Source organism: Macadamia integrifolia, chromosome 12 (assembly GCF_013358625.1).
Source record: "Macadamia integrifolia cultivar HAES 741 chromosome 12, SCU_Mint_v3, whole genome shotgun sequence".
Lineage (NCBI taxonomy): Eukaryota > Viridiplantae > Streptophyta > Magnoliopsida > Proteales > Proteaceae > Macadamia > Macadamia integrifolia.
Window position 1 is genome coordinate 19,502,074 of NC_056568.1, and position 24,232 is coordinate 19,526,305.

General features: G+C 41.4%; 1 protein-coding gene across 9 annotated transcripts; it reads right to left on the bottom strand.

Annotated features, from left to right (window-relative positions):
- Window positions 1–3,693: 3,693 nt before the first annotated feature.
- Window positions 3,694–24,232, bottom strand: LOC122057422 (probable ATP-dependent RNA helicase ddx56). Of its 9 annotated transcripts, none has more exons than XR_006133522.1 (7): window positions 24,107–24,232; window positions 23,243–23,302; window positions 15,319–15,454; window positions 14,466–14,604; window positions 14,144–14,374; window positions 10,748–10,908; window positions 3,694–4,523 (listed from the first exon to the last, which is right to left on the bottom strand). XR_006133522.1 is itself a non-coding variant. In XM_042619521.1 (7 exons), the coding sequence occupies exons 4-7, from the start codon at window positions 14,601–14,603 to the stop codon at window positions 4,129–4,131; spliced, it is 489 nt and encodes a 162-aa protein (XP_042475455.1). In that variant the 5' UTR covers window position 14,604; window positions 15,319–15,454; window positions 19,617–19,734; window positions 24,107–24,225; the 3' UTR covers window positions 3,694–4,128. The 9 variants fall into 9 exon arrangements, 4 of the variants coding, with proteins under 4 accessions (XP_042475455.1, XP_042475453.1, XP_042475456.1 ...); XR_006133521.1 differs by having other exon boundaries at window positions 23,243–23,311; XM_042619521.1 differs by lacking the exons at window positions 10,748–10,908; window positions 23,243–23,302 and adding an exon at window positions 19,617–19,734 and having other exon boundaries at window positions 3,694–4,173; window positions 4,449–4,523; window positions 24,107–24,225.

Genomic DNA, 24,232 nt, shown 5'->3' on the forward strand with positions numbered 1-24,232 from the left:
ATGCTCTCTGAAGGAAAGATAACTATGGGTCACAAGTGACCACCATCTCTTATAAAGGGAAGAAAGATGGTACGACTGCCCGAGCATTAATGGCCAAACCACGTCATCAATAACGATTCCTGAGACTCACACGGACTAGGCACACGAGCAAGAGACTACCCACCATGGTTGGGGGCCCAGGCCAAGGCCAAGCGGTCCTAACCAAAGGTCTCAACCTCAGTTGGGGGCTCAGGCCAAGGCCGACCAGACTGAAGGTCCCTACCTCAGTTAGGGGCTCAGGCTAAGGCTGAGTGGACCTAACCGAAGGTCCCTACCTTGGATGGAAGCTCAACCCAAGGCAGAACGGACCTGATAGAAGGTCCCTACTTCAGTAGAGAGCTCAGGCCAAGGCCGAGTAGACCATATCAACGGTCCCTACCTCGGTTGGGGACTCAGGCCAAGGCTGAGCGGACTTGATTGAAGGTCTTTACCTCGGTTGGGGTCTCAAGTCAAGGCCTAATGGACCTGACCAAAGGTCCCTATCACTGTTGGGGGCTCAGGCTAAGACCGAGTGAACCTGACCGAAGGTCCCTACCTCAGTTGGGGGCTCAAGCCAAGGCCGAGCAAATCTGATCGAATGTCCTTACCTCGGTTGGGAGCTCAGGCCAAGGTCCCTACCTCGGTTCAAAGCTCAAGCTAAGGCCGAGCGGACCTAACCGAAGGTCCTTACCTCGGTTGGGAGCTCAAGCTAAGGCTGAGCAGATCCGATCGAAGGTCCCTACCTTGGTTGGGAGCTTAGGCTAAGCCCGAGCAGACCTGACTAAAGGTCCCTACCTTAGTTGGGAGCTCAGGCTAAGGCCGAGTGGACCTGACTAAAGGTTCCTACCTTGGTTGAGAGCTCAGGCTACGATCGAGCGGACTTGACCAAAGGTCCCTACCTCGGTTGGGGGCTCAGGCTAGGGCCGAGCAGACCTGACCAAAAGTCCCTACCTCAGTTGGGGGCTCAAGCCAAAGCCGAGTGGACTTGACCGAAGGTCCCTACCTCGGTTCAGAGCTCAGGCTAAGGCTGAGCGAACTTGATCGAAGGTCCCTACCCTAGGCGGGGGCTCAGGCCAAGGCCAAGCAGACCTGACCAAAGGTCCCTACCTCAGTCAAGACGAAGGCCGAAACCGAACAGAGAGGAACGAAGAAAAACATAAAAGAAGAAAAAAAATGTCATTACTCCCACTCGAAGGGCTCCTCAATGGCAGTAAGAAGGCTTCTTATACGCACATAATAAACTATCCAATCAAACATGGACACGTGGCATTTCGCCACATACCTACAATGCAGCTTTGATATCGCAAAGGAGCCCTAGCCTCCCCTCAGTAGTAGAGTCATAATAAGACTCCGTTCCTTAAGGGAATATTCCCTGAGGAGTCATGGGGTGCGCAAGGAGGAGTCCTCTAACAAACCATCCCAATCCCTTCAGAATAGGGGGCACGTATCCCAGTAGGAGTCTACTAGAAGATTCCTATAAGAGGAGACCCGCGAGACAGAACTAGGTAAGTACACATATACATTCATGCCATTACTCTGCTAGAAGAACTGTTGCACAGGTTTCTGACTGGGACATCGGAGGACTAATCCCGTAGTCACCTCCGGGCCTCTGCCTTCTGTGCTTGTGCAGGATCGACGCTCGACCTCCTAGAGATTCTCTATGGTAACACTTAGAAAGTAAAATGATGCAATGCCTCAACAGTGATCAGCCTATGGATGGGTAGGGGTGTTATATTAATATTATAAATAAATCAACAACTAGGATTTATGAGTTCAGATCTTACGGTCCAAAATATACTTTTCAAAAGATTCCTAAATGGGGTGTTAAAATGGCTTTTCTTTATCCACAAGGGATACGTTTCAATGTATTTGGTCTATCTATATTTATAGAAGCTTTAATTTTCATAATTATCCTAGTTGTAGGTTCAGTGCTATGTGGCATATAATTAGTTTAAGGATTGCCTTCATTCAAAATAGGAAGTTGCCCTTGGAAATGCCAGTATATGGATTCTAGAGAAGAGGGGAACCTTGCAATGGACAATAAGGGACCCTTTAACACATTGCTGAAAGAAACCAAGACGATAGGTTTAGGATTATATCATTGGATCTGTTCCAACTGCATGCGTACTACACAAAAGCTCGAAAATAATAAAAACGAGGTCTCCAATCCACCTAATGGACCTTAGCTAAGGATCAGAATAGAAAGAAGATGAAAGAAAGGTAGAACTAAATAGGTTAAAATGAGAAGGGAGAGAGGGTCAGAAAAAAGACTTTTGTATGAACATCGTTAACATTGTATATGCTTGGGAAAAAAACTAACAAGTCTCTGCTCATACTCTGGCTTCTAAAGCAAAGAAATTTACTAGTATTTTTACCATGCAAGGGACTTTTGAGAATGAAGATCTTAGGTGAACATGCTTATTGGAGGATATTTTTCATACATCTTTCCTGTGGAGCCTTCTGTATGGTCTCCTTAGGAAGAAGGGATTTGGGAGGTTCATTCAGAATAGCAAGGTTGTTTTCTGTTTCAGATGTCCTCCTACCAATGCTTTCATTGAGACTATTGATCTGGTATGGTAAAACCATTTCCCAAGGGCAAATAGGGTCCCAGTGACTCAACCTGGAAGAAGAATTCACCTAGGAAAAACCACAATTCTAGATTTTCTGTGTCAAGCACAGGCATATGAGAGAAAAAGCTTTCTCAATAACCATTAGCTAAGAAATCCCAAAACCATCATTTGGAACAGGGGAAAATTGAAACAATCACACAAAATAATATGGAACTAAAATTCCCATACCCGTTTGATGCTTCGCTTGGAGAAGGCGAAGGCGGAGAAAGAGGAAGGGGGAAAGGCAAACCATCCCTGTGTTTACGAAGGTGAGGGTGAACAGCTTCCAAAGCCTCCAGAGATGAACACCTCAGCCAAATGGGGTTTTTAATTTTATATTTGGGTAGATTGTGGGAATCTAGACGAATGAACAACTAGAAAGCGAACAACTACAGAACTAAGGCTGACCTGAGTATTCACATTCTGCAACTCCGGAATCTCTGCAAAATGGGGAGTTTCAATAGCTTCGAAAAACAATCTTCTTTCGATTCCCACCTGGAATGTTGAATTAAAAACCCTTACTCGAAATCCATCGTAAAGAAGCACAGAGAGATGAAAACCAATTGTGGGAGCATCCTTTCGAACTTAGTTTTTTAGGTTCTGCAGGGAATTAAGCAGAGGTGGTAAAAGAGACATGATAGGAGGAGGGGATTCGGGGAAGAAATCTGTCAGAGCTATGGAAGAAAATAGCAGGAATACGTATTTAGGTTTCCCTAATCCCTTTTACGAAAAAAAAGTTTCATTTATACACTGTATCTTATAATATGTATGTATATTGTTATACATAACTCTTATTTCAAATCAACACTCAAACACAATAAAAGTTAGATCCAATGGTCCAAAAACAACCCTCAAAAGATTCCTGTATGGGGTGACTAACCGAAAAACCTCAACCCTCCAAAGATCTTTACATAATTTTTTTCCTTCTCTTCGCTATGGATGCAGTTCTTTTTGTTCTTGTTTTTTTTGGATGAAAGACGATATCATTAAAATGAACGAGAATGAAGGAACTCAGAACATGACAAAGGACCAAAAACTTGATCACCAAAATCTTACACCTTCGGCATTGCCATCAGTAGGGAGAAAAGGAGAAACGCACTAGTAGAATCTATAGTTGGGTCTACCATTAGCATCCCTGCTAAGGAGCTCCACAATATGAGTAGGGAAAGGAGCGTTTGATGCTGAGACAACACTCTTGGCCGCATCTCTAGCTAAAAATTCTACAACGGTATTTTCCTCTCTGAAATTACAAGATATTTTCCAGGTGATTCCATCCAAGTATGGTTTAAGGAAGGACCACCACTGTGCAACAAACCATGGGACCTTCCTTTGTTGAACTAGCATCACCAACGCACTAGAGTCAGACTCAACCCATAGCTGATTAATGTCCATATCCCTTCCCCGCATGAGACCTTCCATTAGCCCTTCCATCTCAACTTCAAATACCCCTATAACCCCCATAAGAATTTCATAGGAACCCAACACTCTTCCCATATAATCTCTAAAAACTCCTCCTGCACCAGCTAGGCTCAGGTTCCCCAATGAGCTGCCATCAAAATTAAGCTTAACCCAGTTAACTTGGGGATTACACCAAAACAACTCTAAAATAGTTCTTTTGTTCTTGTATCTTCTATACAAAATTGGTATATGTAGATGTGTGGGAAGGAGTCTTTGCAAAATGGTTTGGTCATGTCTTGTTTGTTACTTCTCTATATGGGTGTATGGATGCACATTCTTATGCCACATTTTTAAACGGATTACTAGAGAACATCTAAGGGACATAGAAGTACTGAAGAGGTTTTCGATCAAAGCATGTCATACCATGTACTTCAACTTCCAGATCTTCCACAAATGATCCTGAGTAGCTGAGCAACGAGGTTCATGATCATCCTCATCCTGGCCAACATAACATAAAAGAAAATTGAACAATGTATAATAGAAAGAACATGTGTGTCAGTGTTGAGCCTGTACATTACCAACAAATATTTGGACCCACTCCACTACTTGAGCTTAATCCACAAACATCATGTTTCTCAACTGTCAAAATTTCATAAAGTGAAAGGACGACATTGATAAAAATTACTGAAACAAAAAGAATTTCTCTGTGTGTGTGTGTGTGTGTGTGTGTGTGTGTGTGTGTGTGAGAGAGAGAGAGAGAGAGAGAGAGAGAATGGTGGCAGACATCATCAAGTGCTTCCTCCAAGAACCCAGGCGAAAGTTGGTCTCCCCTTTCTACAGTTTATACATATTTCTTATCCACTATTTCCCACTTGTGATGGAGAAGTTCATTAACTCTAATTGTTTGACCTTCAACCTATAAAAGAATAAGAACTATGGCATTTGCAAAATCCTTAACAACTGAAAAACTCTGAGGGCCCGTTTGATAATGTTTCTGCCATTTCTATTTCAAGAAACAGTGGAAACAGAAATTTTCTTATCTACGAACATAAACGGAATTTTGGGTGTTTGATAAACATTGTTTCTTGAAACATTTCTCTCTCTTCTTATGCAAATGGGAGTGTTGGGGGACTTACAAGTAAACACTTTTGGATGAACTTAGCCCTCTTCTTAGGCCTCTGAGGAAGCTTACATCCTTTCATCGCCATGAAATCCTCTTCTTGATCTTTGTTTGACAATGAAATAAACAACTTGGGCCAAACAAATCCTCTATCCTATCCTACATCCATGGATATTTTGCCGTTGTCATCGAAACCCAGAGACCCTCTAGTCATGTAGTACTTGTTCTCAAGGATTAAAGTATCGGTATCGATCGCCGTATCGATTGGCCAAAATTAAGATATATACTGGAGGGTATCGTATCGGAGATACACTAAAGATATGCACATAAATGGATAAGAAACACTTTTTTATACACTTTTGCATAAAAAAATAGTTAAAAAAAGCTATATATAATATGTATTATGTATAAACAGTAAATGGACAGTATCGCACTAAGAATCCAACGTTTGTAGTTGTCCCATAAATGTAAAATCCTTGTTAACAACCTTGATTTCCACTTTTGTTAGAGAGAAAAATGGTTGAAAACAACTTTGGAACAAAAACACCTCAAAAAATTGTGTTTTTCTAAAAAATTACCCATTTTGGCCATTTTATAATCGTATCGGTACGTATCAGTGTGTATCGATTGATACATAACAATACACATTGATACGTACTGATACATACCGATACATACCGAAACATACATTTCACTTCAATTTTAAATTTTCCATAAAGTATAGGTACGTATCAGTGTGTATTGGTGGTGTATCGGTGTGTATGGTAAGATACGTATCGATACAAAAGGGTTTTAAAAATTTCATGTATCGTATTGGTCTGTATCGTATCGATAAAAGCTAATACGGATATATATCTACCGAAATGGTATGATACAGATCGATACGGTACCATACAGACCGATACTTTAAACCCTGCTTGTCCTCCTTTTCCGGAGAAGATGACTTTCTGTTATCACTTGCCATAAATGGAATTGTGGTCATTTCGGAGTTTCTGAAACCAAAAAGAAGCATAGAGAGAAAGAAAGAAAAATATGAGTCTTCTCTCTCGTCTCTTCTCAGATTTCCAATGTTTGGAATCTCATTTTCTTGAAGCTGTTTTGAAGGTTACCGGTTAATGTGATTAGCTTGCAGAGGAGGGAGAGGTGCTTCCTTTCTTGAAGCTTTTTGAAGCTTTTTGTAATCTCATTTTCTTTTTAATCACATCGTTGGACTTCTCTGATTCGTCTTCTTCTTCTTTTATCTTTTTGCATCGTAGTATCTTTTAGTTTCCTCACCGTAAGAGGAAATCGGTTTCTGGACCTCTACCTGCTCTCTGATTCTTTGTTTCCTTCTCCATTCCTGCGACAAGAAAATGAAGAGATTAACAAACCCACTTTGGTTTGGGCTGGTTTTCCTCTAACAACTCAATAACTGAGGAAGAAGATGGAAATAATCCAAGTAAATATCTGCGTAAGAGGAAATCTTTCTCACCTCAAGATCTATGGTTGTTGCAGAGAAACCAAAAGCAAAACTGCTCCCTTCAAAATAACCTGCAATTTCACTTCTCTTCTCTTGGTTCGCAAGAGCTAGACGAATGTGAGGCAGGGCGAAGGACGAAGGACGAATCTCTGGTAATGGACAGCTCCGTAGTGTTCATGGGAGCTACGTAAGTGATCACGAGGGTTGTGTGCAATCGATTCTCGAATCTTGGAGGTAACAGTTGGGTTGAGCAGAGGAGGACGCTCTCCTATCGTGGTGTTTCAACAGGGATGAAGGAAAAAAAGAGAGTGAGCAGGGCGTTCTTTTTTATCGAGCAGGGGTGTTTTTATTTTGGCAGTTTTGGTTCGTGGAAAGACGAAACAAGTGAAACATGTTTCGCCAATCCTATTTCTTGTATCATAAATTGCTATAATTTTCAATTTATGCTTTTGGAAACAGGAGAAACGGAACAGGTTTACCAAACGGTATTTACTCCGTTTCTCCGTTTCTGGAAACAGGAAAACGCAGAAACGCGTTTCTGAAATATTATCAAATGGGCCCTTAGAAAGACTTGTTTCCAAAATCAAAACATAAACGTCAGGTTTTAGGATGCAATTGAAGGTCAATTGGTAGGTCAGAGTCTGAATTTGGATGCCCAAACCAACTCAAATCAGTTTACCCAAGTTCCAAGAAACAACAAGTTATATAGGAAGTGCAGCTCAAAGCCAGAACTTAGATCATCAGTTTACCAAGTTCCATGAAACAATAGGATATAGAACACGCCAACAAAGAAAATCCAATGCTTATCTTTTTTTCTCCTCTTTCTCCCTTTCTGGATCAATGTGTGTGACACAGTTCTGAACCTTGAATTCTAATGAATTTTTTTAGTTCTAATTCACTATTTGGCCATCTCCTGCATGCTTGAGATTTAACACGTGAGTAGGCGATCCTGTCATAGGCCCTAATTTTCCTTAAAAGGCCTTTGCCCTTGAAGAAAATGTTTTGTTCATCCCCTCCCCGAATGAGAAACATTAAAACAGAAGAAAGGAAAGGCACAAAGCATAGCAGCATCCAATGTGCTTTTTTGGTGAAGAGGGTATATATATATATATATATATATGGGTCAAATAATCACGCTAAAACATCCTTTAAAAGGTTTTAGAAAAGAAGGAATAATACAAAAAATAAGGATGAAACTTCTTCAAATTAAAAAGTTCTGAGGACAAACTTATAAATTCAGACACTAATATGTTTGCTGCCTCTTGGACTAAGCATCGCCTATAAATCAAAACATGAAGAAACATTACAATCCAACCTAAAAACAATTTTTTTAAAAAATAATAATAATAGATTGCACAGAGGTCCATACACACAGTAGTTTTGGTGTCCATTATAATTTCTTCAAAACAAAATCCACTTTCTGTGACTTAACTACATCACATCCAAGAGGAAGCTGAATGACAGATTTGCTCATATTTTACACGATTCTAGGCTACCTTATAGAGCTAGGAGGCATAGGAAGCTTATCTTCAACAATCTGGGTGAATATTTTTTTTCTTTTGGATGAATAAATAATTCATTACCAAGGAGAGAAGAAAAAACAAGGGGAAGAGGGGGGGGGGAGGCAAAAACCAACAAGGAGCCAACACATAAGCCGACTAAAAGAAAGCCAAAACAAAGGCCAAAAGACTAACTATTAAAGGGGACACAAAGAGGGGGGGGACCAAAAGCCATCAAAAGCCATCAATTGGGCTGGATGAGATTAGCCTGAAGATTCCAAGAGGCAATGATGTGGGTATTCTGGTGGGAGGAGGTAATTGGATGGGGGTGATGATTGATGGTAGCACAGAATGCCAATTTACTGATGGTGAGGGGCCAGAGAAGGTCATGTTAATCCAAATCCATTTCCGATGGAAAGGAAGGATAGATCTCCTAGTAGGCCAACATTTGGAAAGGATATTTTTCCAAATGACGGCGGAGAAGGGGAAATAGAAGAAGAGATAGAGGATATCCTCATTGCCTTGAGGGCAGAGGCAACAAGAAGGATTGATTGGGTAGGAAGGCAATTGGTAAGGCACCGCCAAAGGGAAAAGCTATGACGGGGAATATGACCTTCAAACCAGACTATCTTATGCCGGGAACTACCGAGGAAGGGGTACAGATGAAAGACCAAGCGGAGGCGGAGGAGAAGGATCCATTAGAGGAGGGGAGCTAGATCCACATGTCCTCTCTTCCTCTAAGGCCAGGAGGAAGGGGAGGGAGGGAGGATCAGAAGTCCAGAAGCGGGGGGGAAGAGGAGGGGAGACCATCCATCCGGGGAGGGGATACAGGATACGAAAGCGTTAGAAGGGAGGCCAGAAGCGTAGATGACCCTAGGGGAAAGAAGATGGGTAGGATGCTAGGGATCCTTCCAAAGGGAGATAGAATGCCCATTTCCAATAGAACAGGAGATAGTAGTGAGGGTAATGGGCCTATAGTTGAGGATCTTTTTCCAAATCCATAAAGCATCCGAAGTGAAGGGGAAATCCAAAGGGAGTTGTTTTTTAGCAAACATAGGATCCGATCAACCCAAATGCTTTTGTTCTTGGAAACAATTTTCCAAATAAGCTTGAGAACACTAGCAGAGTTGGCATCCTTGATTCTCCTGATCTCAAGCCGCCTTCAGATTTGGGGAGACAGACCTTCTCCCAACTGAGAGGCCTCAAGAATTTGGAAAAGTCAGAGCACATAAGACTTTTGAAGGATTTAATCACAGAGGCAAGTAGGATAAAAGTACCAGATCAATAGAGGTACATGGATTGGAGGACTGATCTAATCAAGGTAAGATGGTCAGTAAATGAGAGAAGTATGCCTTTCCAAAGCTGAAGCTTTTTCTTAAGCTTGACAAGCATGGGGGCACAATGATGAGAAAAGAGCCTGGAGGAGATGAGAGGGAGAGCCAGGTATTTAATAGACAAAGAACCTAGTGGGATTTTAGAGATCTCAAAGAGAGATTCATGAGTTAAAGGGGGGACACTGGAGAGAAAGATATTGGATTTGATGAGATTGATGCTAAGACCCGAGTAGGACTCAAAGGATCGAAGAGTGGACATAATAGTGGAGATGGAAAGAGGGTCAGCCTTAGAGAAAACCATGATGTCATTAGCAAAAGCTAAGTGGGAGAGGAGAAGGGATTTGACTTGGGGATTAGAGAGATGAGGTGAAGGTCAATGGCAGATTGGAGGACTTCCAAGGAAAGGGAGAAGAGTAAGGGGGATAGGGGCATCCTGAGCGGATGCCACGATCCACTAGGAAATACCCAGTAGGATTCCCATTAACCATGACAAAGAAGCGAGGGGTGGAAATGCATATGCGAATCCAATGGACAAATGATAGCAGGAAGCACATCTGAAGCAAGACAATAGACATAAAATCCCAGCTGATCGTGGCAAAAGCTTTATGAATGTCAATTTTGAGGAGGCCGCCAGAGAGTGGGACTTACGGTCGAAACCTCAGACAATCTCGTCACAAAGGATAATGTTATCAGAAAAGCTCTTACCTACAATGAAGGCCGATTGATTAGGGCTAACGAGAGAGTCAATGGCTTTCTGGATCCTATCGGCTAGGATTTCGGCAATGAACTTATAGAGGAGATTACAAAAAAAAGATGGAACAAAGCCATTTAGCTTAAACAAGTTCCAGAATTAGAAACAAAGCCATAACTTCACAACCACACAACATAATAGCTTAAACAAAGATCAAATTCTCCAGTCATCATATAGAACCATCATATAAAACTAATATGTAAGAATCAAATATAACCAATGAATAAGAATCAACTATAACCAATTATGAGAATTCACAATTCATCAACTCAACAGAATAAAAACTAGATAACAAAATTTAGTAATTACCAGTTGTTCCTATTCAGAGGGCAGATCAACCCCCAACTAGGATCAAAGACACACTATGTCCATCAACTAGGAAGCCCAAAATATCTACGCATTCTAAGGGCCAGAAGTTGAGAATAGTTTGGGTAGCATGCCTCCTTTTATCGTAAAAAGGTGCATTGCCTTTATCTATGTCAATGTTTGTGAATTGAGAGGACTGAAATTTCATTAATTTCTATCTGTCTTTTCTATCATAAAAATTAAAATCACTCACTTCTGTCATTTTTTATCTGATGGTGGTTTTCATTCCTCATCACTGTCAAAAACCACTGTCATTCGGTGAAGGGAAGTTGTCTTTCTTGGACAAGAGTTTGCATCTGACTCAACCTCTGTGTGCTTGAGGCAACCCCTAGATCCCTTACTCCGCCTTGGTTCCTGCAACAGAGACCAGTAAACTGATTTTTTTTTTTTTTTTGATGAATAAATAATTCATTACCGAAGAGAAGAATATACAAAAGAAAAAAAGGGGGGCAACAAATCCCTCAAGGATTAACTAGGGGAGACAGTCATTGGGGGGAATATAATAGATGTAGGAAGACCCAAGGAAACAACAGTGAGCTTGTTCCTTGGGGTATCATGAACCGGGCGATGGCGGAGAGATCTAAGCTTAGAGGAGACATCAAAGTAGATGGCCTTCCAAATCCCTTCCAAGAATGGGATTTGGGGGTCTATCCACGAAGATTACATTCCATCCAAACATGATTGATGGTGGCGCAAAAGGCCAGTTTCCCTACAATGTCAAAAATGGTGGAGCCACTATAGGTCATGTCTACACAGATCTATTCCCAAGAGAGAGGCAGGATGGGAGGAGTGGAGGGCCAACAAAAGCGAAAGACCCTCTTCCAGATGGATTCAGAGAAGGGGCAAGAGAAGAAAAGATGATCAACATCTTCGGTACCATTCTAGCATAAACAACATGCAGTATAAACCTAGATGTGACAATAATTAAGGAAGGACTGTGTTGGGAGATAGTAGAAGAGGGCACGCTAAGCAGTGAAGCTGTGGCGGGGTATGTGACCCTTAAATCAGATGATGTTTCTCTAAGGAATAGGAGGTTCCCTAGATTGGGTAAAGTTCCAAGCAGATGCGGAGGAGAAGCGGCTCGAGGAGGAGGAGGCCCAAATAATGGAGTCCAAAAATCCTCAGTGACCAGGGGGAATGGGGGGAGAGAAGGCCAAAGATCATAGAGGGGAGGAGGGAGAAAGGGGGGATCAACCAGAAGGACAGAGGAGAGGATGGAGTCAACAGTGGCTAAACGAGTCAAGCCCAAAGCTACGATGATTCTAGGGGAGACAAGAGGAAGAAGGATGCCCGCAGGGTGCCAGGGGTCAAGCCAGAGCAAGGTGGAGGAGCCATTGCTGATAGTGTAAGAAAATGTGGGCAGGGCTAAGGATCTGAAATTAGGAATGCATCTCCAGATCTAGGAAGCATCGGGCAAGGGGGAGGCAGTTCAAAGAGAATCATTTTCAAAGGGAACAGAGTAGACCTAGGAGACCCATATACTCTGCTACTTGGAGATGATTTTTCAAATGAGCATGAGGATAGTAGCAGAGTTGACATCCTTGATTTTACAGAGACCCAATCCTCCCGACAGACATTTGACCAACTAATTAGGTGAAGGAATCTAGTTGTCTCATTTCCTTTCTAGAGGAATGCACAAATGAGGGAATCAATACCTTTAGAGGTGGAGGCAGGGAGGGAAAAGATGCCCGACTAATAGAGGTAGAGAGATTGGAGGACAAACTTGATGAGGACGAGGCACCCAGCGTAGGAGAGGAGTTTTCCCTTCCAACGCTGGAGCATTTTCCTGATTGAGTCAAGTATGAGGGCACAATGGTGGTGGGAGAGACAACAAGAGATGAGGGGAAGACTGAGGTATTTGACAGGGAGGGTTCCAGACGAGAAACTAGAGATGGCAAGGAGATGGGCATGACGAGAGTCTAAGACTCCTGAGAGGAAAAGACTGGATTTGAGGATATTAATTTTCAAACCAAAAAGGATTTCAAAATGCTAGAGGGACATGATGTTGGAAATGGAGGCAGGATCAGCTTTAGAGAAGGTCATGAGATCATCGGCAAAAGCTAGGTGGGTGAGCATGAGAGCTTTGCATTTAGGGATCGGGGAGATGTGATGTAGATCAGTGGAGGATTGGATAGAATGGTAGAGGACTTCAAGGGCCAAGCAAAAAAGAAAGGGGGAAAGGGGGCATCCCTATTTGATGCCAGCCGCAGTGGAGAAGAACCCCGAAGGACTACCATTGAGGAGGACGGAGAAGAGAGGGGAGGAAATACAAGCGTGGACCTAATGGGAGGGAGGGAAGGACATTTGGAGGAGAACAGAGGAGATAAGAACAAAGATCAGTTTCTGCAAGTAATACAGACCTCAAATAGTTTTCTTACGGACAAGCTACAATGTTGTTTGTTAAGGGGATGAAATACAAGTCAAGTGGAAAAAATGATGTGGCCAATCCAGATTGTCTATCAGACAGGAAGCCCCTTGATTGGCCTTCGCTCACGCTCCATCCACCTTACAGTCCACATAGTGCAACTTTTTCGGCAACCTGATCCCAGTTGCTAAAGTTTATAGAGTTCCATTAGAATATTCTAGAAAATAGGACTCAGTGTATCAAAAGACATAATTAGTCAGGGTTCAAAACTAAAAGTGGACCCCTTTGGTTAATCAATTTTGGTAGGCGGAAGACTCCTCTAGACCTAGATCTGTTTGCCAGGTGACTTGATGAGCAAAGCAATACAAAGAATGGAATGGATAGTTCAGCTGTAAAGAGCATTCATACATTGTTAGTAGACATGAGTTGCATCTTCCTCTCAATTTGGTAATGTGCTCTAACCTAGCCCATACCAAACTAAACTAGGTCAGTTCAAATTAGCCATCGAAAACCCTGAGTTTGAGCTGGAATACTGATTATAGTTCACTGGCAAACCCACCCAAACACAAGCCTACACTGCGCCTAACTTGGAGTCTAACTTATTAAAAAAAACGAGAGTGCCAGCCATACACCAAAGAGTGCAGTCCAGCTTCAAAGGGGATCGCTACCATGCTGAAGTCTGCACGTGTACAGAATAAGCATTTGAAAAACAACAAAAAAATCAAAGGAGAAAGGACAAATATTTTTATGGGCTACCAGAAGAAAATGCCTTCAACCAAGAAATCACCCACTACTTAAGCAAATACACAAGGTCACACACTTCTCTGTATTCGCTTTTTTTTCCTTTGGCTCTATACTCACTATTATTTTACCTTGATACTAGACTGTCACACTTACCACCTGGTTCAATTGAATTTTTTAGGAGTCCCCTTGGTTGGATCGACCAAACAGAGCATATATGTAAGCTAATTGTAGAAAATAAAACATCATCACAAAATGCAGGGGACTCTGTGATTCCATTTGTCAAACATTTGGGCAATGGATACGTTGCAAGAGACGGTCCTGTTTGGAGATAAATATTGAAAGTAGTTGTGCCATGTGTACAATCTTTAAAGTGGATTAGTCAACATTTAACAGAATTTTATTTCCATTGCTGCCAACCACAGCCCAAAACATACACACGTCAAGAAGGCCAAAAGGAAACTAGGATAAGAAAATAAATACCTCTGAATCTTTGATTTCAGTCGTATCCTCTTCATTCTGTTCATCCTCCTCTCCTTCTTCTTCATGCTCTAGCTCCTCTTCCCTCTTTTGCAGGGTAGATCTCTCACCTTCATGCCTATCACTTTCAGACTCAGGCTCTTCTCTCTCACTGTCAGAGAAATCGTTAGGACATCTAGACGATTGAACTGATGAGAATGCTAGTTTCTGCAATATGTCTTTGTGAACCTGTAACTGATAATCCAAACATAGATTTAATTCTTCCGAAGGAGAAGGGAAAAAAATGGAATTCTAGCAAATTGTAGATGATATTTGCAATATTGACCACTGGAAGTTCCCATTTTGCATTCAAAAATGCGCTTCTCAGCCTGTGCTTCAACTTTCTCAGCTTGCGCTTCAAATTCCAAGTCTTCCACAAAACGATCCTGAGCAGCTGAGCGACGAGGTTCATGATCTTCCTCATCCTGACCAAAAAAAAAAAAAAAAAAAAAAAAAATTAAGCGATGTATGACAGAAAGAACATGTGTGTCAGTATTATGCTTATACATTATCAACAAAGATTTGGACCCACTCCACTACTTGAGCTTCATCTACAAACATCATGTTTCACAACTGTCAAAACTTCATAAAGCAAAAGGCCAATGACACTGATAGATTAGGTCATGAAACCTATCTTCACCCACTAACCTACAGAACCATTGAATCCTTTTTAAAATGAGTATTCATCCAATCCCATGATATTCCATCCATAATTCTATAAATGTCAAATACCATCAATCCAAAGGTTTTGTTAGTACTTCAAAATGAGTTGTACGCACAAAAGCAAACAGTAGGTAGAACACAGTTGTAGGAGAGAATGATGCCAATCATGTACCAGCTAATTGTGTCACACCCCGCCTCCACTCACCTGAAGGTTGGCGACATGGACACGCACACGTGTCCACAATCCATCCAGGATCCACGATGCAGTACTTTAAGTTCATAAGATTATGAAATGAATTCTAAAATCACATATTTATAATATAAGCAAAATATATCAACTGGTGATTTCTATTGACATTTACCATATTTACACAAAAAGAATGTTTTCACATCTTGATCATAATTACAGTTATACCCCCAAACTGCTACATCTGTTAAGTACAAAAAGAATCAAAAATAGAAGATAATACTCCCACCCTCAGCGTGCTCCAAATGCACAATCATCGCATATGCATCCATCATTGTGCGCAACCAGCTCCTCATCCCAGAGGTCACCTCCATAGAGAGCTGGGACCTTGATCACAGTTTCCAAAGGATTTCCTGAATCAACATCTAAAACGGGGCAACAACAGGAGGTGAGCTTCCACGAAGCCTAGTGAGGGGTAACACACACAAGCAATCATGACAATTCAAGAAAATGCAAGTATAAATATTCATGCCCGACCACATCAATATAAATGCAATTATATGAGTGCAATGACATGATCCATTTATTATCAAGCAATTCTAAGCAACAATTTCTAAGTTTAAAGGGGGTATAAGTGCTACTGCAACGTAGGTGTTATCCCCAGTCATGAATGTACATTATCAGTCCCCAGGGATACTAGCTAGTTGCAAGTCAGAAGCGTGCCAATTCTGGAACCACATCATTACCCGGAAAACCCCTATTAATAACCCTCCCATAATACCACCACATCGAATCCAACATCGTATGTAGGGTCTATCCGTCACCAAATCAAACATCGTATAAGAGTTTGTCATGACGCTGGCATCATCGGACCTCAGTCACCAAAAATCATCCCCAATCACGGACCATCAGACGAGAGGATTACGTCCCCAATACGTAAACCCCTATTGGCAAGGGTTGTAGCACCAGGGTGGTTATCCTAGCCCAATGCATTCTAATATGCCACAACACAATTCAATCACACTCACACACACACACACACACCCTGAGCATGCAGCGCTGTCGGCACCCACCATTGGCCACCCTGCACCCCAGTCACACACACACACGCACACCTACACAATCATAATCCACATTCTCATGCCACATCAACACTTTACATAAGGAATAATATAATAATATGCAAAATTATAAAATTCATCCACATATGCATTATGATGCAAGCATTCCATAAAAACACACAAAATCCCCTCACCTCGTGTTCTAGATGGCAGTAAATAGTTGATGGTTTCGTGTTGCGTGCTCCCGTCACTTCTCAGTTCCACTCCTAGGATACATAATGTTTTTAGGTTATTCGGTTATTCAAAGAGTGGGACACTATGACTCATGCCCCAATAAAAAGGATAAAAATTTAACTTTAAAATGGTTCACCAGTGGATGATTATCAGTGGATAAATCCGAAAGGAATGAACATCCTGTAATATTTTCACCGGTGGATGCTTACCGGGATGATCATCCGTCGGTGAGTTCACCGGTGGACAAATCCAAAAGGAATGCACATCCTGTAATATTTTCACCGGTGGATGGTCCCTGCCTTCACCGGCTGACTGGTGACCATCAACTGGTGAAGTTAAAATCGGGGTTTTCTTGCCCAAATCAGCCCTATTGGCCCTGTGGCCTCTGTGTATGGTGGTGGAAATGCATATTTTTCAGTGGGGTGTCATTTCCCAACTCCATTCCTCCCTTCTCCCTCTTTTCTATAGTTTACAAATTTGGTTTTGTGAGTTTAGGGTTGGTTTTCATGTAGGGCATCCTCACACACTTCACTTAGCTTAGATTTAGTGAAATTAGTGAGTGGATCAACATAGGGTTTCAAGATACACCCAATTTCCTCAATACACAAGTCTAGGTTAAGCTAAATTGGGAAAAACTTAGGTTGAGCTCATGGAATGGTCATTAATGGCTCATAAAATCACTCTCACACACCATACATAGGTTTAATTTCATTTTCCCCAACTTAAGATTAGGTTAGGATGTTAGGTCATAGAGGATTTGTTCAAATTCCCAAATCCTAGGGTTTTGGGTAGGGGTTTCATAGTGATTTGTCCTTAGACCCAAGGTTGAGTGAATAACCTTACCAATGTAGGTGTCTTACTCTAATTTCCTCCTTCCATTATATAGTCTTTATGGTTGGGTAAGTGAAATTTGGTTGGGTCTCCATTACTTCCAATAAATAGTCAAATGGGAAGGAGCGAGAGAGAGAGAGAGAGATATTTATGTGTGTGTGTTGAGAGATGAGCATATGGGCTTACCTCAAGAATGGAGCCCTAGCCATCCTCCTTCCTTTCTCCCTTGCTTTCCTTCTTCTTCTTCTTCTTCTTCTTTCTCCCTTTCCTTCTTTCTATTTTGGTAGGAGAAGAAATGAATGGTAAGAGCCCTATATTATAGCCACTTAAGTCCCACTAAGGGCTATTTGGGGAATTAATGGGTTTTTACCCAATACCGGGTTATTCCGCTATTCGGCAGTAACGGCCCACTTTGATCCCGCCACATTAATCAACTCCCTAACACATTGTTCCAACAATGTGGATGGGTTTAGGGTGCATGATCGTGAGGTATTGGGTCCCACGGTGAGATAACCCAAAACTGGCCTGTGCACTCACCGTATGGTATTCACCGGTGGATGCTCCATCCGTCGGTGACCATTAGCCGGTGAATGCTGAACTAGTCACTTTGTATGGAGATCTCTCCTCAGTTTGAGTGGGGCCTTCTCCAGGGTTTCTAGTGTGTGTGAGGTTCAACTGACCTTTCCCTTCGGGTCTGGAATCCCTTCCAATTACTTAAGCATGGGTAGTAGGTACAAGTGGGGTCGCCCTTCCTTCCTCGGCATAAGGCGGATGCAACCCAGTACTCACTGGTACTGGTGTCCTCCGGTGTCACACCTGATCATTAAAATAGGGAGTTTTAGGGTTCGGGTATAACAAATTGAAGGTCCAAACCTTACATTCAGCAACCACCCAACACAAAATTTGGCTCCTATTGGTTTCAATCGATTTTAAGTCGACAATTGTTAGAAGAGTCTCCCTTATACATATTCTGACCCGCCCAAGGCTTCTTTAAGTTCTTATACTGTCTTCTTATTACGAGCTAGCCAAACACAAGAAGAGACTACAAGGAAAATAAAGAAAAGGCAAAGATCGAGCATGTGCTTGATACAAATTAAAATTAAACTGTACAATATAGGTTTAATCATCTCCAGTTGTCTTTGGAAGTTTGCAAGTCCTTAATCAACCTTCTTCTGATTCTGCAAATTAGAAGTTTACAAATAAAACATGAAATTTGAAGTATCACTCAAATTAACTAGAAGTAATACATACCATGTATGACTTCCATGTTATCTTCCTTGTACACTTCAAGAGGCGAGCCATGCGAAGATAAAAGCAACTCACGATGCTTTGGTAACCTTAGAGTTTTAGGGGTCATGCCAACCAATAACCTGTGGTTTTCCAATAGTTTTGAGCTGATTCTTATTTCTTATTCTAGTATTTGGTTGAATGCCTCGAATGTGCACTCGGTGGCCTACCTCATTCTGTAATCACAGATGAGAAACCACAGGTGCATGGTGAGATGCTTTTATCTGTGTGTGGCTCGCCTCTCGGAGTGTATCTTTCTAGGAGATATATTTGATTGCTTGCAGTGAAAACAAACCTTTTGGATGATGCAAACTTGCATATGAGTCTATGACTACTCCTCCAGAATCTAGAAAACAAACAGAAGTTTAAAAAGACGAGGAAGATACTAACTGAAAGGTGAACCCACAAGTTCACATATCTCCAACTTCCTTCCCTCTCCCTCTCATCCATCTGGACCTTATCAAGCCTAGAGTGTGAGGCTGCAAAAGAATCTACCACCCAATCATATAAGTTATGTCACAATATTTGCACTTACAAAAGACCTTCCATTCTTCTCATAAAAATCCCAAAGAAATTAGGAAACAATAGGGTCTTCCCAAACTTAGATCTAGTCCAGTACCACCAAACCCCCTTCACCGGGATGTGAGTGTGATGTAGTTAATAATGTTGAAATTTTTTAGGACACCTTCTGATAAGCTGACAATAAGTCCTATGAAACACCCTAGTTTCCCACCCAAACAGCCTGAAACAAGCTATGCTAGCAATGAAAAGTGCCCTCCTTTCTCCTAGAACACAATACCCAATTATCCATCAAGGCATTATTCATCTCACTCACCGAACAGATATCACACTTATGGGCTCATCTATCACTACTTCAATTCCAACCGCCAGCTTATTATCGGACCATGTAAGAGAAGAACCACCCATTACTCCTCTCTCTCTCTCTCTCACATGCAAGTTTTCTAGTTAATACCTTTTGAACCTCCAAATAAGTTCTTTTAAACCAGAGCATCGGCATGAACTATTGTCATGGATTCGGGTTTAACACTCTTTCCACTCACATCTAGTAGGTTCATTGAATTGTCTTATAAATCCCATTGTTAAACAACAAACAAGCCATTAACACCGTTAGCTAAAAAAATAATCATAAAATATAGGGTTTGACGAGGCTTACATTAGAAAATGCCATTGAATATGGTTTCGCTCCAAGCTTAGTGACTTTTAGATTCTATAAAAGTTTCCAAAATGGCTAGTTACTTCATCTAAGAGTGCAGTTGGCAAAATGCATCCATCTGGAATCAAAATGGACATGAGAAACAAAAACAAGAACTAAAGTAATCAACCACAATACTTGCTTGGGGCTGCAAAAACATGATAATATGAATTTAGTTTCTAATAGAAAGTACCTATAAAGAATACAAAGGACACATAGAAATACAAACAACTACCAACTTGTGTGCATTGCAAGTGTAATACTCATTTACCAAACCATTCGTGAGTCCAACCCAAAAACCAATCCCAACCAAAAAAAATTGTTTGCACACCGAAGTTAATGTACTCAACTACAATGATGAACAAATATCAATTAGTCTTAAGAGCATCTCAGTCTTAGCTGGACATTTAAAATCATATGAGCAAAATAATTGATGTTGCTTACCAGTTCACATCCTTTAGATATCCAAAATTAAAGATTTTGAAGTGCAAGAAAACTAATGAGGGCAGATCCAATTGTCATAAAAACAGTTGATATAATGAGTTGTCTCTATCCATGTCCTTCCCTTTTGATCCTTCGGTCCTAAACCCTTTAAATTCTTTGACTTGCGGACCTCCCACCCTGATTTCCAACTTCTGGTATAGTGTGCCTGGAATATCCCCACCCCCTGTTCCTTACCCCCCCCTCCCCCTCCCCCTCCTTGCTTTTGCTAAGAAGCTTAAGAATGTTAAATCCACCTTAAAGCTTTGGAACTCCTCCACCTTTGGGAATATCTCTTCCCAGGTTTCTATGGGTTAGGAAATTCTCCTCTCCATCCAATCCAATCCTAACTTCAACTTGATCTCCTTAACCCCATCCTGGTTGAGGAAGAAAAAGTTACTTCAGCCAACCTCACCTTGCTCCTAGATCAGGAAGAGAGTTTCCTTTGCCAGAAATCCCATGTCAAACAGCTTAATCTGAGGGACTCCAACTTGGCTTATTTCCATTGCCCTCTTAAAGCTAGGAACAGTGCCAACACCATCCCTAAGCTCATTTCCTCCTCTAGGACTAAGCTCTTCTCCTCCGATCTCATCAAGTCAGAGGCAGTCACTCACTTCCAAAGCCTTTTCAACCCCCCTCCTTCCCCTTCCCCCTCCATTCCTTCCAACCTCATCAACAAGTTTGTCCCTATTGATCTCCTTCCCTTCCTCCAGTCCATCCCTATTGAGGAAGATATTCTCTCGTCCATTCTCTCCCATAAGGTTAACAAGGCCGAAGGCCCCTAGCCCCCGATGGCTTCAGTATGTGCTTCTTTTCAGCCTGTTGGAATATTATTCGTAATGACCTCATCCTGACGGTGCGTAGTTTCTTCTACAACCCTAACCAGATTGGAGGGATCAACCCCACCTTCCTTTGCCTGATCCCCAAAAAGGATGGTGCGGCTTCCATGAAAGATTTTTGGCACATTTCTCTCTGTAACGTCCTCTACAAATTCTTTGCTAAAATCCTAGCCATTAGGATCCAAAAAGTCATCGACTCCCTTGTTAGCCTAAATCAATCCGCCTTCATCATTGGCAGAAGCATCTTGGAAAATATTATTCTCTGTCATGAGATTATCCGTGGCATTGACCGCAAGTCTCACTCTCCGGCTCCTCTTATTAAGATAGACATTCACAAAGCGTTTGACACGATTAATTAGGTTTTATATCCAATATTCTGCTCCAAATGTCTTTCTCAACCTCATTTGTTCACTGGATCCACTCTTATATCTCTTCCGCTCGCTTCTCGGTCCTTGTGAATGGGAGCCCGGCCAGATACTTCCCCTTAGGATGTGGAATCCATCAAGTATGCCCTCTCTCTCCTCTTCTCTTCTCTATATCCTTGGAAATTCTTTTGCCGTTCCATTCAATCTGGCACTGACCTCCGTCTTATTACTCCCACACCCACACACCCTGCCCTCCGTATGGCATAGGCATGAGGCACTAGAATTACCATTCCAGTCAATCAACCAACACCCAGGATCCGGATGCAGGTAATAACCAAACCCACTACTAACTCAACTATCAAACCAAAGTATATGTAAAATTCCATAAAGGTTAAGATATACTTATGGTGATCAGCTACAATGATAACTTTATAGTATTATAGGCCTATTAATTACATCTACCGGTTACAACAAAGTCCATAGTACCACTTACACTTAATTTACAATATATATATAACACAAAGTAGCAAGTTCTTGTCTATAATCACTCCCTGATCTTTTCTTCAACTCCGAAGAATCACCTGCTCACTTTTGCTTCTGCTTCAATACTTAAAGAGGAGTGAGGATTGGGGAGTGAGCACAGGTATGCTCAGTGAGGGGGGGGCACACAAGTATGCAAAGTAATAAAATGTATAATATAAATACATATATATATATATATATATATATAATCTCAACATTTCATCATATGTGCACATATCATCAATTTAAATTCAACATACTGCATCTCAAATAAATATCATTAACTCACTTATCACACTGCATAATCAACCCATATCAATCAACTCACAATATAGCACTACATTTCAAATTCATAACATTAACTCACAATGCAGCAACCACATGATTCATTTATTAATCTAATTCCAATCCAATTGCTAGGTCTCATCCTATAGGTTAAGTGCTATGAGCAACGTAGGTGGCAAGGCATTCCCTACCCTGTACATTGGGCCCTCAGGAATACAAGTTCATTGCAGGCAGGAACCAACCAGTCCCGGTCAGAGCCCCAGTCCCCCGACTAACCACTAAATAGTAACCACGACACCATAGTCCCAGTCAAAGCCTCGGTCCCCCACGTGTCCAACAGCCATGCATATGCAACACCATACCATGCTATGCCCTCTCAGGATATAGTACGTTGTATCCGGGTGTAGTAGTCCTACACGACATACCACTGAGTGGGATTAGCCAGTACCTTACCCCTATTGCCAAGGGGTTATCGCATTGGGGTTATATGCCTAACCTTATACAAACTACATGCAAGAATGATCCAAGATGTATTTGTGACTATAACTATAAGATGGACCTCTGAGCCCATGGTACCGGAAATGCACCTCGGCCACACCATGCCACAAACCGTCAATATTACATCCACTTCTACAAACACACACACACATATGTGGTTCCAGTAATAAAACTGACCTCAGAGCCCACGGTACCGAAAACGCACCTCGGCCACACCATGCCACAGACTATCAATATTACATCCACTTACACAAACAGACTCACATATGTGGTTCCAGTAGTAAGACTGACCTCTTAGTCCACTGTACCAGAAACGTACCTCGGCCACACCGTGCCATAAACCGTCAATATTACACAAACATCACATCCACATTCATAGTATACATCCACAACTCATCATATCTCTCATTGAGTAGCACATGTTTCTAAAAATCAGATTTCACATATTTCATCCAACACACATGCATTTCCACAGTATATTCAGCAAGAAGGAGTGTATATTGCAAGCAAGCACATTAAAGCATATTAGAATATAATAATATATAACAAAATACAGCAAAACATCCAAAAAACAGAAAAACACATAAGATCCCCTCACCTGGACAATCCGAATTGGTTTCCACTTTCCCAGTTGCTGAACTTGTTCCCTCTCAGTTAACTGGAACTCCTAAAATAGACTTAATTAAAGTTACATCCCAATTTGAGTCACTTTATATACCCCTATAAGCTCTATAGATCCCTTCTCAGACCCACACTTTGTTGTCAAAGTCCGAGGGCATAAATGGTATATGGAAGCCTAACCAGCTGGACACCCTAGCCCGACCGGCAGTCCAGACATCTCCCACCGGTCATGCCCTTTCTATAGAATTTCAATTATGCTTGCTCGTCCTGCAGGTTTTCTCCACAATTATGGTCTTTGTTGCCTTATTTCTATATTGAACCTTCACAACAGTATCACATTACTAAATTTCATCACTTTAATTATCAATTCACTAACCTACTAATAACTTTGATTAATTATACAATTTCAGCAAAAAACCCCAAAATCATCTCATTTTTCCATAATCTCACTCACAAGTAAGGATTAGAGTAAGAACTTCATAATCAAACCTTAATCTAAGGTTTCATGCATAAAGTTCTTCCCTAAATTCACTTTGTATGTAAGGAATTCAACCCCAACCATCATGAATGCATTCTTACAATCCTTAAGATAGAATTTAAAGTAAAAGTCCTCTAAATCAACATGTACTAGTTCAGTTTTAGAAATATGAGTGAGAATTCTCAGTGTGTACCCCCACAAATCTTCCTAATCAGTTCTTCAAATGAAGAAATCAAACTTCATAAAAGGAGAATTCTGCTGAAATTTTTCCAGAATTCCTTCCTTACAACAGAATTCAGTCCTACCCCCCTCTATTTCCAAATTCTCTCTTACTACAAGTTCCTATAAGGAAGAAGTACTTACCTCTTTGCTGGATTTCTGTAGCAGCCTTCCAATTAAGTAAGTCCCTTCTTCAATCTCCTCTTCCCTTCTCTTCTTCTTTCCTCTTGTTCTCCTTTCTTCCTTCTCATTTTCCTATTTCGTTTCTTG